Source organism: Gracilinanus agilis, chromosome 2 (genome assembly GCF_016433145.1).
Source record: "Gracilinanus agilis isolate LMUSP501 chromosome 2, AgileGrace, whole genome shotgun sequence".
Classification (NCBI taxonomy): domain Eukaryota; kingdom Metazoa; phylum Chordata; class Mammalia; order Didelphimorphia; family Didelphidae; genus Gracilinanus; species Gracilinanus agilis.
This window is the reverse complement of record NC_058131.1, coordinates 64,132,748-64,151,580: the sequence shown is the minus strand read 5'-3', so window position 1 is coordinate 64,151,580 and position 18,833 is coordinate 64,132,748. Positions and strand designations below refer to the sequence as shown.

General features: G+C 38.8%; 1 protein-coding gene across 1 annotated transcript in view; it reads right to left on the bottom strand.

Annotated features, from left to right (window-relative positions):
- Nucleotides 1–14,508, bottom strand: part of NAE1 (NEDD8 activating enzyme E1 subunit 1) — a 55,437-nt gene extending 40,929 nt beyond the window's left edge. Inside the window, exons 1-4 of the mRNA XM_044663232.1 lie at nucleotides 14,371–14,508; nucleotides 5,119–5,222; nucleotides 4,905–4,965; nucleotides 1,100–1,130 (exon numbers count right to left, since the gene is read on the bottom strand). Of these exons, the coding sequence (XP_044519167.1) occupies nucleotides 1,100–1,130; nucleotides 4,905–4,965; nucleotides 5,119–5,222; nucleotides 14,371–14,429 (255 nt within the window). The 5' untranslated portion in view covers nucleotides 14,430–14,508. The remainder of the gene's footprint in view (nucleotides 1–1,099; nucleotides 1,131–4,904; nucleotides 4,966–5,118; nucleotides 5,223–14,370) is intronic.
- Between the last annotated feature and the right edge of the window lie 4,325 nt (nucleotides 14,509–18,833).

Here is an 18,833-nt window from a genome sequence, read left to right as displayed (position 1 = left end):
ACAATAAATCCCTTTGTGTTTAAACAGACCTTTTGGTTACTTCATTAGTTAATTAGTAAGACAGGGAAGAAGAGGATTCTTCTCTGAATAAATTTGGGATAAATTTGGGATAAATACTCTGGGTTTGAGGGAAGCCAGGGTATCCATCTTGAAGGAAGTGTAACTTCAAAACAAGTCCCTTCCTGTGATATTAACTAAAGCCTGTAGTTAATTTCAATCAGTCTATTTCCCTTCAGTGTTTTGTCTTTAGCATAAGTCCTAGTCTGTATTCCCTACTGCTGTTTTCCTGTTTAGATTAATTCATCCTCTCCTTTGAAATCCTAGTTACCTCAGTGTTATACTCCCTGAACTCAGACATTTCCTTATTTCTCCTACCACCTCAACTACCATCCTTTATCACTGAACCTTCCTCATCCACTATATTGCCTTAACTTCCCTACTACCTAGTCTGTTCACTTGATTACCTCCAGCCTTTCCCTTGTCTTGTTTTATTCCCTGATCCTACCTGTTATTACCCCTAGCTTCAGCCTCATATTATATCCTGCATCTCCCTATTACATCCTACCTAATCCCATATTACCTCCCTAGCAAGTCCCTGATAACATCCTTCCAAATCCCCTGTAACAGTACTAACCTAACACTATAAATATAAGTATATATTGCATACATGTATTGTGTATACTTAACACATTTAGGCTTTTTAACTACCCCAGTTACATAGAGATGTTTCCATTTTCAAATACCCTTATAAGCTAATGCTTTTAAATATAACAAATAATCTGATATACTTTTTTTCATTCTAAACTAAATTCTTCAGAATTTCCAAGAAAGATAATTACATTTATTTTTTTATTAATTTTTTTTAAACCCTTACCTTCCTTCTTGGAGTCAATACTGTGTATTGGCTCCAAAGCAGAAGAGTGGTAAGGGCTAGGCAATGGGGGTTAAGTGACTTGCCCAGGGTCATACAGGTAGGAAGTGTCTGAGGCCAGATTTGAAATGAAGACCTCCCATCTCTAGGCCTGGCTCTCAATCCACTGAGCCACCCAGCTGTCCCCTAAGACAATTACATTTAAATACAAAGTGAAAATGATTTTACCTTGCCAATACTGCTTCTTTGAAGAAAAAAACTAAAAGAACAAGAAAGAAATTAATCTTATTTAACCATAAGGAAATATTAATTACATCACAAAGTAAATTTGGTTCATAATATTTATAATAGAAAAGTAAAATAGTAATTTCAGAGTTCAGCAGTTTTCTGGAAGAAAAAGACTGAAATTCCATTAGAAAGCCAAATCTTTCTTTATATAAAGACGCTGCTTTTCCCACTTTATTCATATTATCTCTCCACATTTTAAACTAGATAATTAGAACAAAATTATGAGATTATCATGCAGGTTTAGAAGTCCTAGCTCCACAGTCTGTGGTCAGTCAACTGAACAAAAGCTAACCAAAGCAGAGTAGGATAAAGTAACTTAAGGTAACTAATAATAGCACTTTTCTTTCAAGATGAAATCAAACCAAAATGCTATTTGTGGATAATAAAATATGATTTTACTATTATATTTTTCTTATGGGCCTAATTTTGTCTAACATAAGAAAAAAAATCAAAAGCCAACATGAACTGCATTTATGTTATCCTTGACTATCTCCATTATTATTCTCTGAATACACTCTCAAAGAGTTCCTCAAAGAATATGAATACTATAAATTAAAATTGAGGTGTACTTTGGAATAACTTAGCCTTTATAGTTCTACAAATTCTCAGTACAATGTTTTTTAAAGTCTTGTGCAAAGATAGCTTTTAAAAGTGTATTTCAAAGGGGGGGCAGCTGAGTGGCTCAGTAGATTGTGAGCCAAGCCTAGAGATAAGAGGTCCTGAGTTCATCTAAGCCTCAGACACTTCCTAGTTGTGTGACCCTGGGCAAGTCACTTAACAACAATTGTCTAGCCCGTATTGTTCTTCTGTCTTGGAATTAATACTTATTCTTAATTATAAGACAGAAGATATGGCTTTTAAAAAATCTATTTCATAGAAGCAGCACAGTAAAATACTAGACTAGGAATATGAAGGCCTGCTCTAATATAAACTCTGTAACCTTTTAGCTATGTGACCCCTGGGTAAGCTAATCAACCTTTGTATAGCTTTCTATAAGTCATCTAAAGAGGAACAAGCCCAAAAGATAAAATAACCTTCTTGGGTTGGCCTTTAGAATTGGTCCTGCTCTGCTGAGCCCAAAATTTTGGTCACAGGTTACAAATGTTATGTTTCCCTATCTGGGTACCCATTGTTTTCCCTCCAAATGCAAACTCTTGGAGAGTAGAGTCTGTTTTTTTGGTTTTAGTATTTGTATTGTCAACGCCTAGCAGCTATATCTTGAAGGTAGTAGGTGCTTAATACATTCTTGCTGAATTGAATCATATGACTAATCTACTTCTATTTCTGGTTAAATATGTCTTCTATCGCTCTTTTCCATGAAAACCATTTTCAGTAAAATGGTGATACTTGCACCTGGGCCATAGGCATAGATGCATTTAGTTGTTCTTTGGGAAATCTGCAATTGTTTATCTTCTAAGATTATGGTGTTCTATGATCTAAGAGAAATAGTTCATCCTAGGACAAAATGATATAGCTAGGGATCCCTGAAAACAAGACATAGTTTTCTCACTGTGATACAGCCAGGCCCTCCTCCTAGACAATCCATTGTACCTCTCTATTCTGCCCCTGTCTCCTCATGTCCTGAGATAGAAGTACAAATGGATTAATTCGATGAGTCACCTATCCACGTATCACAAACTGGTCAAAAGGTGTTCTTTATGACATTGAACATTACTAAACCAATCTCCACTGAGGAATCACATATCTCTTAGAATGCCCTGAAAAGTTTTAAAGCAATTAGCACAATGTCACATTGTAAATGAGAGCATCTCTAAAATCTCCTTATCAAGAGAATATCTCTATATTAGTTAAATTTTGTATAAAGCACTCTCTCCAAGACAATGGTGAACATCCTGGATGTCTCATCTCCATGTTGGATGCTTCTCTTGATGTTAAAACTCATCAGTCTGTTAAAGTTATCCCTGTGGCTGGATGGACTGTTTAATTTTGAAATATGTAAAAATATGCTAGTAGACTATAGGTGTAAATATATGCTAGTAGACTCCTTGGGGCAAATCTTTATAAATATTTTACCTAAATGATTCAAGTGCTTTTATATATAATCAGCAAACAATAGTCTAAGAGTATACACCAGTAAAGATGTAAAATAGGGATATATACTTTGCCTGTGAAATTTTGGTTATTCCTTTCTCCTAATTTCCCTAAGGAGACCTTCAATATGTAATGTGGCCCTTTCTCAAAGACTTTAGAAAAATGAGAAAACAGTAATTTAGTGGGAGAAGGAGCCAAGCATTTATATAGCATTCACTATATGGCAGGCAAAGGCTTTACAAATATTATCTCATCTGAGACAGCAGTTACTAGAGAGTTATATATTGGAGAGTATTATATATATTTATGACATTGTTACTAATGTCTTCTTAAGTCACCTATTTTTGGTAACCATCATCCATCATCTTTCCCATTCTTCTGGGATCCTCTCCGATTTGGAAAATTTTGAAAATTAACTCCTCAAGACTTTCAAATTTTGTTGTCTGCAATACATATCTCTTCAGGTCCATTCTTCTTCCGAACTTTACTATGGACGCTTTCATTATTTTATGAAGCTACTTTGTCCATAATAAATTATCTTCCATATTTTGGAAACAAGCTTGTATTCCAAAGTGGTATTGCTCCTGGTTATCATATCTTGCTCTCCATTTGGCAAGTATATCAAATATTCACTGACTGGGGTAATTTCTAGGTTCTTTTGGTGTTCTTGATGTGATAACTTTTAACTGCTGACCTGTCAGTTAAATTAATGTTTCTTTTCTTAGCAATTCTGCCATCTTTTGCCACTGTCAATGCAAAGTTTGAAAGGGCCACACAGGCCTGGGCTTGTTTTATGTTTTCTTTTTCACAGGTCACAATAGTCAAAGAATTCATCACATAGTAGTCAATTTTCTGGTGAGAACCTTTTCTACATTAAGCTTGACTGGCCTGCAGACAGCAGAAACAAGAGTCATCAAGACAATACTCAAAGTTTTTTCATCTTAGCAGAATCTGTCAGCCCTTATGCTTTTCTAGAACAGCCTGTGAGAATCAAGGTTCACCTTCACGCCCCATGCTTCCACTGTTACAGGACTTTTATGACAATACAAACATTATTTGTTGTTTTTACAGATCATCATCTGTAAAAATGGAAGTTTAGAAAAGATAATTGTTTATCTACTCTCAAAGGAAACAGTATGCCAACCCAAGACTCTGCATTCCATCTTCAATATTTTCCTATTATACCAAACAGACTGGTTCACATCATTCACATTTATCCAGATCAAATGAGATGGTGTACTTGAAATATACTCTGTAAGTTGAAAAGTACTAAATAAATGCAAAATATTATTATTTTTATATATTATATACATATTATACATATATAATTTGGTGATATATTTAAATGTATGTACTTTTAAAAGAATTTTTTAAGTTTTTAATTTTTTCCCCAGATTATATCAGTACGATTTCAATAATCGTTTTTGGAAATTTTTCAATCCACATTCTGTCCTTCCCTCTTACCCCTCCCTCTTCCCCAAGACAACATTTAATATGATATATAGGTTATATATAAATATATATTATTATCCTGCAATACATATTTACATGTTCATCATGTTGTGAAGGAAGATAATAAAAGTATCTTACAAACTTGGAAGTATGCAAGATAATTGGGAAGTAAAATAATTTCATAAGAAAAGAAACAAAAATATTACTCAGTGTGTATATTTGTGGAAAAAAGCCAACCTACTTATTTCCAGCATCTTCTCCGCTGACCTGATTTCCATCTACAATAGTAAATGCGCCAATACCTTGGGGGAAAAAAACCAAAGTAAGTTAAATATGTGTGTTATTTATATACACACACGTGTGTGCAAGTACATGTGTGTATATATGCACATATATAAGTGTGTGTGTGCATATTTAGAATATTCCCACCAAACTGTATAATTCACATGTATTACCTGGCAATACCAGATTTTTAAGAATTTCTGTTCCTGTGGCTGTTGCATTTATTAAGCAAACATGAGCAGATTCCAAAGCTTCTTGTCCATGATCACCCCATAATCTATAAAACAAGAAAAGAAGAAACTTCAAATGTTTTTGAAGTTTCACAGGGAAGCCCAAACAACTTAAAAGGACACTACACTGTTCATTAACAAAGAAAGGATATCTTCAGTCTTAATTTTCTTCCAATAGGTAATCACTTCCCTTATTAACTAATATATTGATTATTAATAATTCTTCTAATAGTACATATAATAAATTCAAATCATAAAATAGAAATATGTAAAAAAGGAGCTGAGATGTGTATTTTTACCTAGTGAGCCCATTTGAATAAAAAATAAAGCAGAGATGATAACTGATCAAGGCTAATAACAAGGTTAATGACACCTTACCCAGTTTCCTTTTTTTAATTCAAAAACAGATAAGAGAGTCAGGCTGAGAGATGGTGAGTCCTAGGGTCAAATCTGCAAATCTGCCCTCAGACATTTCCCAGCTATGTTTCCCTAAGCAAGTCACTTATCCCCTACTGCCTAGCTCTTACCACTCTTCTGCCTTGGATCCAATATACAGTAGATTCTAAGATGAAAGGTAAGGATTAAAAAAAAAAAAAAAAAGAATGGGTCAGAAGAGTCAGGTAGCTTACAATACATGGAATGGATGACTGAGATAGAGAGATGACTGGGATACAGAGAGAAAAGTTTTAATGAGAATGCTAAGAAGGGATAAATAGGGCACTGAGGTAATATAGAAATTATCACTTTGTTGATTAAGTGATATTACAGCTTAAGTTACCACCTCCTCCCCACTGCCCTTTCACCAGAGGGATCATGCTTTATATTATATTGAGAAAATTGAGGCAATTTGCAACTCTCTTTTCTCACCTTCTTTATCTATCAAAGCCCCTTGACATCACTCCTCATTCTCTCATCCTTTACTCTAGACCTGTGTTGGTGAACCTATGGCATGTGTGCCAGAGGGGGCTGCTCCCCTCCCCTTGTGTGCCTGAGGACATTTCACTCATCGTCTGCCCCTCTGCCCAGCAGTCCAGTGGGAGCACTTCCTCGCTCCCCTATCTGGAGTAAGGTGGGGGGCTCACATGTGGCATGAGGGTTGCAATTTGGGTGCTCAGGCTCTAAAAGGTTCGCCATCACTCCTCTCGACTCTGAAAAATAAGATATTCCTTTCTCTCTCAACAAGTACCCTTTATTTCATCCCTTCCTATCTCCTCCAGCATTGCTCCAGTATTCATTACTTCTTTCTCTCTAATCTTCAATTTCTTCCTATCTACTGGTTCCTTCCCTATTGCCTACAAATACACTTGAGTTTCCACCATTCTTAAAAAACCCTTACTACATATACCCTATTTTCCCTTCCAACTATCGTCTTATAGGCTTCTTCCCTTCCATAGCCAAAATCCTAGAAAAAGTGGTTTACATTTGCTATCTTCACTTTCCTCTCATTCATCTCTCGGCCTCTTATAATTTGGCTTCTGACCTCATCAGTCAACTGAAACAAAATTAGCAATGCATTGTTGGTCACCAAACTTAATTGCTTCATCCTTCTTGGCTTCTCTGAAGTATTTGATACTGCTAACCACCCTCTCTTACTAAATACTTTCTATTCTCTGGGTTTTCATGACACTACTAGGCTCTATCATGGTTCTTTGTCCCATGTGATCATTCTTTAATCTCGTTTCCTAGATCTCCATCACATAACTCTGGGTAAACCCTAAGACTCTGTCCTGGGCCCTCTTTTCTTTCTATAATTTCTTTATTGATGATCTCATGGGCTCCCATGGCTTTAATTTCCATCTTTATGCAGGTAACTCTCAAATCTACCTATCCAGACAGTATCACTCCTGAGTTCTAGTCCTGCAACACCAATACTACACTACCTTCTGGAAGTTTCAATCTGGCTATCTCAAAGGCATCTTAAAATCAAAATATTTAAAATAAAACTCATTAGCATTTCCCTCAAATCCAAACAACTTCTTAACTTTTCCATTTCTGGTGAGGGTACCATTACCCAATCAGTTTCTAAGTTTTGTTAATTCCACCTCCAACAGAATGTTACAGCTGTCTAACCATCTTCACATAGGCCACCTTTACCTTGTATCTAGACTACTCTAATAGTCTTATTTTTTTTGTCTTGTCTATTCTTCAAATTAACAAGCATTTGCTTTCTCTCCCTACTCCACACCCAGTCCTCCAAGGGAAAACAAAAGAAAAGGAAAAAACCTTACAAGAAATACTAATCAAACAAAACAAATTTTAACATTGGCCAATTTATAAATGAATGTTTCTGTCAGGAAGCATTCTTCACCATCAATCCTCTGGAATCATAGTTAATCATTGCACTGATTGGGCCTTAAGCTTTTCAAAGTTATTTATCTTTACAAACATGAAATGTCTATCTGGCTCTGCTCACTTCATTTTGCACCGGTTCCTATAAGTCTTTCCAGATTAGTATGAAAAGGGACCTTGTGTCATTTCTTATGGCACAATAATGTTTCATTACATTAAAATACTATAATTTCTTGAGTTGTTCCCTAGTTGATGGGTACCCCTTTAGTTTTCAGCTCTCTGACACCACAAAAAAGAGCTGCTATCATGGTTTTTACACACATGGGTCCTTTTCCTTTTGCTTTAATCTCATTGAGGTATTGGCCTACTACTGGCATCACAAAAGAATGCACAGCCTAGTAATTTGTTGAGTATCTTTCCAAATTGCTTTCCAGAATGGCTGGTCCAAAAAACAACTACTTGAACACATGAGTTGAGGCGGACATGATTGGAGATGTAGACTCGAAACTACCACACCAATGCAACTATCAACAATTTGTAAATAGGTCTTGATCAATGACATGTTAAAACCAGTGGAAATGTGCAGCGGCTATGGGGGGGGAGTTGGGGGTGAAGGGGAAAATAAGAGCATGAATTATGTAACCATGTTAAATTTTCTAAAAAATAAATATTATTAAATGTTAAAAAAACAACAAAAAATAAATAAAAGGTTCTAAAAAAAAAAGAATGGCTGGTCCACTTCACAGCTCTTCCAACAATGCATTAATGTACCTGTTTTTCCTCAGCCCCTTTAATATCTGTCACATTTTCCTCTGACAACTTTATGAAACAGAGGGGCTTGAGATGGAAACTTAGAGTTGCTTTGATTTTCATTTCTCTAATTAATAGTGTTTAGCTTTTTTCTCCTTCATTTGGCTATTAATAGTCTGGATTTATTCCTTAGAAAACGGCTTGTTCATATCTCTTGACCATTTGTCAATTAAGGAATCTTATTCTTACAAATTTGAATCTCTTTCTTATATCTCTTCAAAGTGAGTATTTTTTTCTTTTAACTTTTCCCCTTCTAAGCTTAGCTGCATTCAACCACTACCTTCCTTTTAAAATTAATTCCCCCTCTCCAACAAAAAAATCCACTTTCTCTCACTCCTACTACTATTGAAAAAGAAAAACAAAAGCCCTGTCACCCTTTCTCTTATAAGATACCCTCTATGACTCTAGATGATGAAAGTATATTGAGGGGATATATGTGTCATCACCCCATATTAGAATGTAAGTAAATTCATCCTTGTTTAGTCCCTAATGATTGTTCACTCACATTTACCATTATATGCTTCTCTTCCTTCCTCTTGTCCCACCTGGGCTTCTATCCACTGTGCTACCTAGTTGCCTTGATCAGATCTATTCTTCAGAAATATCACTTCAGCATCTATATGGAGGATAGACTGAAAAGGGGAGAGACGAGTCAAAAGACCAATTCAAAAGCTACTGCAGGAAACCAGCTATAATAGAAGGAATATAGCCATACTCTCCACCACAACTATTCTATAAAGATTTAGAAAATATAACAGACCAAGTCTTGATTGGGAAATCTAAGAAAATTACAGGGAATCATTACTTTAGTCCTAATCAGCACAGGGAGACAGAGATCTACAGATCCTGGGGTCGGAGTCTATTGAAGAACAGGGAAAGCACAGAGCATTCTACCACAGGGACTGAAGAAAAGCCTGCCTGCAACTGTGTACCAAGACAAGAGGAGGTACCAGATCTGGCACAGAGGGGCCTGCTCTTTTGCAAGGAAAGAAACATTTGCCAATCGGCATCTCTTTTGTTCACTATCCACCCAATACTGAGTCACAGATCCGGTCTGGACTGATGAGAGCACTAGTACCTAGGAATAGTGGCCCAGGGTAAGAAGCAGTCAAAGGCCTTAGGCTACGTATTAAGCCAGGAGCAAATACAGAAGCAAACAGTAGTTGTGTGACTTTGACCTCATCTCTGGCCTTAACATAGAGACTGAAGTCAGAAAGAAGAGTGGAAGAATGAGCAAACAAAAGTGAATTCCACATGAGGTGTCCTTCAATTGGGAAATGGCTGAACAACTCGTGGTATATGATGGTGATAGAATACTATCATACTCTAGGGAATGATGAACTGCTTGATTTCTATAAGAAATGGAAAGACCTACATGAACTGATGCAGAGTGCAATAAGCAGAACCAGGAGAACACTACACACAGTAACTGAAACAATGCGGGACGATCAAATGTGATTGACTCTGCTACTAAAAGCAATGCAAAGATCCAGGACAACGCTGAGGGACTTATGAGAAATAATGCTGTCCACATCTGGAGAAAGAAGGGTAGGAGTAGAAATCAAGATTTACTTGTTCATATGGGTATATGATTTGGGGTTTTAGTTTTAAAAGATTACTCTTATAAAAATGAATAATATAGAAATAGAATTTGAGTGATAATATATGCATAACCCAGTAAAATTGCTTATCAACTCTGGGAGGGGGAGGAAAGAGGGAGGAAGACAACAAGAATCATGTAACCATGGAGAAATTAAACAATAAAAATACTACTCTATGACTTTTGGGGAAAAAAGATGGAAGGTACAGGTTTAATTAAAAACAATAATATTAATTTTTAAAAAGTGAATTCTACCATAAAGAGTTTTATATTGGCAAAGGACACTCAAGACATAGGCCCAGAAGAGGATGATTCTGAAACATCTGTAAGCAAAGTCTCAAGAAACAAATGGCCTAGGCACAAGTTCAACTGGAAATCCTAAAAGAGATAAAGGAAGAGATTTTTAAAAGAGCCAAAAAATTATTCTGAAAACAAAAATGCTAGAAGAAATAATTGGAAAAGAAATGAAAGCTTATAAAAGAAAAAAATGGAAAGTTAACAGCTTAGCACAAAAGTAGAAAACCCTACCCAAGCAACAAATTATATGAAAATTAGAATGGACTAAATAGAAGTTAATGATAACATGAAACAATAATAAATACTAAAGCAAAATCAAGAGACTGGAAAAAAATAGCAGAAAGTGTAAAACAGCATATGTAAAAACAATTGACTTAGAAAACAGATTCAGGAGGGATAATTTAAGAAAACAATGGACTACTTTAAGGCCATGACCCTCCCCCCCAAAAAAAGGCAGTTCATGATTTCCAGAAATCATACAAGAAAACTGCCTAGCTCTCTTAGAGCCAACGGACAAAGTGAAAATAAAAGAAATTCCTTGGTCACCTTCTGAAATGAAGTCCCAAATAAAAAGCCCCAAGAACATTATAACCAAAATCTAGAGCTTCCAAATCCAAGGGAAAAAACCCACTATAAGCAGCCAGAAAGAATTTAAGTACTGAGAAGTCACAGTCAAGGTCATACATGATTTAGCAACTACCAATAATAAAAAGGAACAGAGAGCTTAGAATATTATCTTCCAGAAGGCAAAAGATTTAAGCTTATAACCAAGAATAATTTACCCAGAAAAATTAAGTTCGATCCCACAAAAAAGAAAATGAACCTTTTTGGGGGTGGAGGAGGGAAAGGGGGCCTGGCCTCAAATCTGGTCTCAGTAACTTCCTAGCTGTGTGTCCTTGGTCAAGTCACTCAAGTCCAACTGCCTGCACTCTTCTGCCTTAGAAATGATACTAAGACAGAAGGTAAAGGTTAAAAAAAAAAAAAAGGTCTGACCATATCAGTACCTGCTCATAAACTACAGTGACCCCTATCACTTATAGAACCAAATACAACTCTTCAGTATGGCATTACTGTAAGGCCCTTCCCAACCTGGCTCCAATACACCTTTAAAAGCTTATTATAAATTATTCCCTTTACACATTCCACAGTTAATTGGCCTTCACATTGTTCCTTACACATGATATTCCATAGTCAGTCTCATGGCTTTTTCTAGGTTATTACCCAATCCCAGGACATGTTACTACTTACTTCTATGTCTCTCAGAATTCCTACGTTCCTCCAAAGGTCAGTTCAAATGGTCCTTCCTATAACAGGCTCTTCACAATCCTGTATGCCTGTTAACCCTCCTCTGAAAAATTCCCTTATAATTATTTTGTATACCTCTAGTTATATATTACATATAAGTTGTTTCTCCTACTAGTGTAATAAAAATTGATCTGGAGGCTTATTACCAGATTTATAAGCATTTATTATTAAAGAGAGTGATAGGGGCAGCTGAGTAGCTCAGTGGAGTGAGAGTCAGGCCTAGAGACAGGAGGTCCTAGGTTCAAACCCGGCCTCAGCCACTTCCCAGCTGTGTGACCCTGGGTCACTTGACCCCCATTGCCCACCCTTACCACTCTTCCACCTATGAGACAATACACCGAAGTACAAGGGTTTAAAAAAAAAAAAGAGAGAGAGTGATATTGCTAGATCTAGGGATAGCAAGACAGAGAGAGAGAACGCACATGCAAAACTTTCTAGATCTGATTCTACCTTTAACTGGCATAGGCCTTGATGAGGCCCACCAGAGATGGTCTAATGAGATAAATAGCAGCGCAGAGAGAAAATGCCAGCCCCATAGGTACAGAAATGAAGAGACTCCGCTTCCTGCACTTGTTTAAAAACCCTGTTAACTCTACCTCCATGGCCACATTGCATCACTCTTGTCTTTGATTTCCAATCACTAGCACAGTGTCTGGCCCAAGAGAACATTACTTTCAAAGAAAAAGTAGAATATGAAAACTTTGCCAAAAATAAAGAAGCAGTGTCAATGGAACTGCAATCCTCTTACTGTTCACATCTCTTATCATCAAACCAGTGAACCGTAAAGTTTGCAAAGGTGAAAGAAAGTAAGGAGTTGAATTTCTTGTAGAGTAACTCCTAAATGCAGCCTTTTTAAAAGAATCTTTTCTCTGGGTTAGGAACAACTCTATGACAAAAAGGCAAGGGCTTGGGTAACGGGGTTAAGTGACTTTCCCAGAGTCACTCAGGTAGGAAATTTCCAGAGGCCAGATTTGAACCCTGGACCTCCCAACCCCAGGCCTGGCTCTCCATCCATTGAACACCTAGCTGCCCTCCTAATGCAGTCTTTAGAGCATCCATGAGGCAAGCTATAGTACACTGTTTTAATCTTTGTGCTGAGCACAATCCGTTATACATAATAAATGCTTGTTGAATTACTTCTGTATCACATTCACTTGTGCTCATATTATAAATGCCCTGATTTTAATACTAAGAGTATGATTTTTAGGGAATCTGCCAAATTTACTCTCTTTTCTCAGGGGACTGAAAGGGAAGGATTGGAAAACATTCTTTGAAGTTCCTTGGAGGCAAGGGGCCCTGTTTTATAAATCCTGGAATCAATTCACACTGTGGAGCATAATACCTTATACCTAATACTGAAATTAATGTATAATGAATCACAAGGGGAAAACCCATAAGTGCAATCTAATGAAGCTACACTCTTATTACAGCCCCCAGACACTGTCTATAATTAGCTCCAGGGTAAAGGAAACATGATTGTTTCAAATAAGTGGTACAAGCAACCACTTCAAGACAGATCTATAATTTTGACTTTTAAGGCTGAAGGAAGAATGAAAACAGAGAGGGAGAAAGACTCAAGGAGTCAGAAGTCCCAAATTCTGGTTCCAGCTTTGCTCTTTGATTCATTGTAACATTTAACAAGTTGCTTCCCCTCTCCAAGCACCTGTAAAATGAAGCAGTTGAACTATCTCCAAGGGCCTCTCCAGCTATGTCCCAGAATTCTCCCTGCCCTCACATCTCATCTTTAGAGACAAGACTAGCCCAGTCTGATAACAGATGGCAGGGCAGAGGATGTGACTTAATCTTGGCATGATTGAGAAGGAAAGGGAAGAATAGGAGGAGGGAAGAGGGTACAAAAGACAAGAATTTTATTTGGTGGGAGGGGATTGCCTTTCCTAGGAGACCCTGAGATGTAAACATTCACCCACAGAAGAAGGCAATAAGGAACAGGAGAAAGGCCATTAGACAAAGTTGGAGGAGCTGGGCTTAAATCCTGGCTCTGCTACTGGGTACCTGTACCAGAAGGTCAAAGCATTCTCTGGGCATCAATTTCCCCATCCCTGAGGTCCCTCCTAGCTCTAACATTCTAGGTGCTAAGTTCCCTACCAATTTTGAAAGGTTCAGGTTCTAATGTCCCTTTTGCTCTGACATTCTATACTCAAAGGCTCTTCTTACTCTGGCATTTTATGTTCTAAGGCCCCTTACTGCTGACATTCTATGTTGTAAGACGCTTCTCTGTTCTGACATACCATTCTCTAAAGACCCCATCTGCTCTGATATTCTGTTTTGACAGTCAATGCTTTAAGTCCCCTCCCTGTCTGACATGCTATCTTCTGACCTTCAATGTGCATGGAACCTCTGTCCAGGACTCTACCCACTCTGACATTATATGTCCTGACCCTCAACACTCCCCCCTGCTCTGACACTCAATGCTCCCAAGCCTCTCTCTGGTTTGATGCTCAATGCCACAAGACCAGTCTGACACTCAATGTTCCTAGACCTCTCTCTGATCTGATTCAATGCTCCCAGGCCTCCCTCTGCTCCAACACTCAAGGCTCCCAGACTTCTCGCTGCTCCGACATTCAATGCTCCCAGATCCAGCCCTCTCCCTCTCTTGCTAGTCCAGGCCCCACAAGGTGGGCGGGACCCGCCGAGCTCCTCCCGAGGAGCTGGTGACAGCTGAGTCTGACTGTCTGGGCCGTCAGAGAGGCCTCGGCGTTTCACTCCGTCCTGACGGCAGGCCACTGCCCGTGGCCCCGCTCAGGCTCCAGCTCCCACTCAGGGGCAGGCGGGGCCCGGCCTGAGCGCAAGCCGATCCAGGCGCTCTCCTGGGCAGCCAAGCCTGAGCCGGGGCTCGGCGGAAGCACCTGCCGCCTCCTCCCCAGCCGACTCACCTTAGCTGCCGGTCGTACTTCTGCTCCTTGGGCAGCTTCCCCACCTCGGACTGCGCCATGGTCCGCTCGGGCCCAGCCTCACGCCTGCTACACTCCCGCCCCAGAGGAGGAGTAGGAACCACCGCGCCGGTACCCCAGGATGCCCTGCCCCCACCACGCAGGCGCACTACGTCCCAGGTCCGGGTCACCGCAGCCTACGCGCAGCCACCCTGAACCCCCTTGCGTCCTTGCGCAGCCGCACTTTTTACGGAGACACCTCTACAGCTTCTCGAATCTCCCGGCAGGGGACGCTAAAGGGCCGCGCAGGCGCGAGGGTTTTCGATGGACCACTTAATTCCATCCCTTTATTTGACTGATGAAAAAAATGGAAACCAAAAAGTTCCTAGGATCCTTAGACTTGGAAAATGAGACTCGAGGGCTCATCTAACCCCTCTTTTAGCAGAGGAGAAAATGGAGCCTATTGAAGAGATGTAACTTGCCTAGAGAAGAGGTTTTTTTTTCTTTTACATAAGTGGCAAGTGAGCCACGAGCATTTATTAAGCATCTACTATGTGTCGAGGGTAGATGGGTTTCCAAGGAGGAATTGCTCTTTTCAGGGCTGCGCATCCACCTTTGATGGCCACTTGGAATTCAGCTGTCATCTGAGGCTCCAAGAATCTGAAGCTCAGTGGCCCCACCTCTGAGTGTCAATGTCGGACCACAGCCTAGTTGGTAAGTTAATGGGATGTAGAAGGGGCAGATGAGTGACTTGCCCAGGATTACACAGCTATTAAGTGTCTGAGGCTGGATTTGAACTCGAGTCTTCCTGACTGCAGGCTCAGCACTCAGGTCCATCCTTCATTTAGTCCTCAAATTGATATTCCTAAGTATAGATAAGATGATGTCACAAACATCCTCCCCCCCCCCCCCATTATTCAATAAACATCAGTGGCTCTCTCTTGCCCATAGCCTCAAATATAAAATCATCTGTTTGGCTTTCAAAACCCTTCACCACCTGATCCCTTTCTAGCGTCTCCAGCCTCCCTATGCTTCTCCATTTATTCTGTGATTCAGTAACACTGGCCTTTTTGCTGTTCCTCACATAAGACATTCCAACTCCTGGTTGTGTCTGTTCAGTGGCTTCCCATTCCCTGTACTCCCATTCCTAGAATGCTCTCCCACCTCATCTCCATCCTTTCTTGGCTTCCTTCAAGTCTCAGGCAAAACCCACTTTCTACAGGAAACCTTCCCCAATCCTTCTTAATTCCACTGCTTTCCCTCTTAATAATTTCTTATTTATCCTTTACGTAGCGTCCTTTTACATATTTGCTTGTTTGTTAGATTATAAGAAGGTCCTTAAGGGCAAGGACTTTCTTTTGGTTTTTGTACTCTTAGCTTTTAGCATGGTTCCTGGCACAGAGTAGGTACTTAATAAATGTAATTGCTTATAGCAGGTTCCTCGGATAAAGTCCTCATTTCTCAAATAGAGAGGGAACTGAGCCACACTTATAAAAATAAAAGCCATTATCCAATGGATAGTCAATATAAATAGGCAGTTTTCAGAAGAAAAAATCAAAAGCTATTGATAGTCACATAAAAATATATTTGAAATCACTATTGATTGGAGAGATGCAAATTAAAACAACTCTGAGGTACCACCTCATATTCATCAGATCAGCTAACATGACAGAAAAGAGAAATTTAAAAAACTGGAGGAAATGTGGAAAAATAGGGACTCTAATGTACTGTTGGCAGAGTTGTAAATTGGTCTAGCCATTCTGAAGAACAATTTGGATCTATGCCCAAAGGGCTATAAAACTTGGCATACCCTTTGACTCAGAAATACCACTAATAGGTCTGTACTCAAAGAGACCAAAGAAAAATAAAAAGGACCTATGTACAAAAATATTTATTGCTGACCTTTTAAGTGGTGACAAAGAATTGGAAACTGAGGAAATGCTCATCAATTGGAGAATGGCTAAACAAGTTGTGGTATATAACTGTCATGGAATACTATTGTGCTATAAGATGGTTTCAGAAAAACTGAGAAGATCTAGATGAATTTGATGTAAAATGAAATAAGGTCAAGAGGAGAATATTGTACACAGTAATAATAATAATAGCAATACTGCAATGATAATCATCTATGAAAGACTTATCTGCTTTGATCAAGACAATGATCCAAGGTAATTCCAAAAGATCCTTGATAAAAAATATATCTACCCTAAGTGCAATAGTTGATGGACTCAAAGTACAAATTGAAGCCTACTTTTTTCATTTTCTTTTCTTTTTTGTTACATGCATGATATAGAAATATGTTTTGCATGACTTTACATGTTTAAGTGATATATTGCTTGGCCTCTCAATGGGTGGGAAAGGGGCTAGAGGGAAGGAGAGAATTCTGAATTCAACATTTAAAAAAACAAATGTTAAAAATAAATACAATTTTTAATAATTTACCACTTATTTGATTTTTTCAAGTCATTTAAGGGTGAATCTGGCAGAATAACCATAGCAAAAATGGGAAAGACCTATAAAAATTTTTTTATAAAAAGCTCACTTCTCCATCAGTTACAAGACTGCCTCATTTGGCTTTAACATCTTAGTTTCAGATATGTTATGAGAAGAAGTGGAAATGCTGCTAAAAATATGAGAAAAGCAGCTCAACTAGACAAATATTATACAGAGAAGAGATTTGAGCCAGTAGTACCATAAATTTGAAGCCCTATAATGAGCAAAGGAAACATATCAAAGGCTTGGGGAAGAAAAAAAAAAACCCTCAGATGAACGCCCTCCCTCCCCAAAGTCAAAGAGAATTAAATTCACTAAGCATTTATTAAGCATCTACTATGTTCCAAGAATGCTCTAAGTATTGTAGACACAAAGACAAAAATGAAAATAGCCATTGCCCTGAAGGGGCTTATTGTCTTCCTGGATATCACTCATCCTCAGAGTCTTCTCTCACTCACCCCAAGATCCATTCTTGTTGCCAAGTCTTATAGCTTCTACATTTACCACATCTCTTGCAGAAGTGAGTCCCTCTCTCTTGGTCTGCATAGCTGCCATTGATCCAGGTAGAGGTCCTCATCCCTTCACACCTGGAATATGGCAATAGCCTTTGGATTGATCTCCCTGCTTCAGGTTTCTCCCCATTCCAGTCCATCTGCCACTTAGCTGTCAAAGTGATCTTCCTAAAAGGGCAGACCTATACTCCATCCACTCCAGGGCTCCCTATGACCTCCAAGACCAAATATAAAATCCTCCAACCTTTAAAGTCTTTTACATCCTGGCCCTTCCTCACCTCTCTAGTCTTTTTTATACATTTTTTCCTTCCAGAAAATCCATGATCCAGTGACACTGGCTTCCTTGCTGTTCCTCCCACATAACTTTCCATCTTCTGACTTCCAGTGTTTTCTGTCTCTCATGTTTGGAATGCTTTCCTTTCTCATTTCTAACTCAAGACTTTCTTCAGATCCAACAGAAACCCCACTTTCTCCAGGAAGCCTCTCCTGAATCCCCTTATTGCTAGTAATTCTGTTGATTATTTCCAATGTCTCCTACATAGAACTTGTTCATACAGAGTTGTTTTGCATGGTGTCTCCCCCAATAGACTGTGAGCTCCGTGGGAGCAGAGAGGGACAAGTCTTTTACCTTTCTTCATATTCAAAGAGCTTAGCACAATGTCTGGCAAACTGTAGTCCCTAACAAAGGTTTATTGACTGATTTATTGACTTGCCCAGATAAGGATTCAAGAAAGGGTAACCAGAAAGGGAAGTTTGGGAATAAGGAAGGGGCAGTTTTGACCTACCTTATTTTACTTGAGGCTTAAGATTTATGGCATGTTTGTAAAATAAAAAGACTAGCAGGGCTGCTAAGTGGAACAGTGGTTAGCGCCAAACCTGGAGTCAGGGTTCAAATCTGGCCTCAGACACTTACTAGCTATGTGATCCTGGACAAGTTACTTAACTTTACTGGCCTCAGTTTCCTTCTCTATAAAAAGAGCTGGAGAAAGAAATGGCAAACTATTCCTGTATCTTTGCCAAGAAAACCCCAAATGGAGTCATGAAGAATTGGACATGATTGAATAACAATTGTATATAAAAAGCCTTAATTCTTTTTTTTTTAAGTACCAATTGATCCACACAGGCCCCCTCCTTTCTCTCTCTGCCTCTCTGTCTCTGTCTCTCTCTGTCTCTGTTTCTGTCTCTCTCCCTCTCTCTTCCCTCTTTTCTCTCTCCCCCTTTCTTATTCTCTCTTCTCTCTCTCTCTCATTCTCTCTCCCCTTCTCCCTCCTTTCTTTCTCATTCTCTCTTCTCTCTCTCTCCCTTCCGCTTTCATTCTCTCTCCCCCCTTTCTTATTCTCTCTCCTCTCTCTCTCCCTCCTCTCTTTCTCATTCTTTCTTCTCTCATTCCCTCTCTCTCTTTCTCTCATTCCCTCTCTCTTTCTCTCACCCCCTCCTCTCTTTCTCATTCTCTCTCCTCAC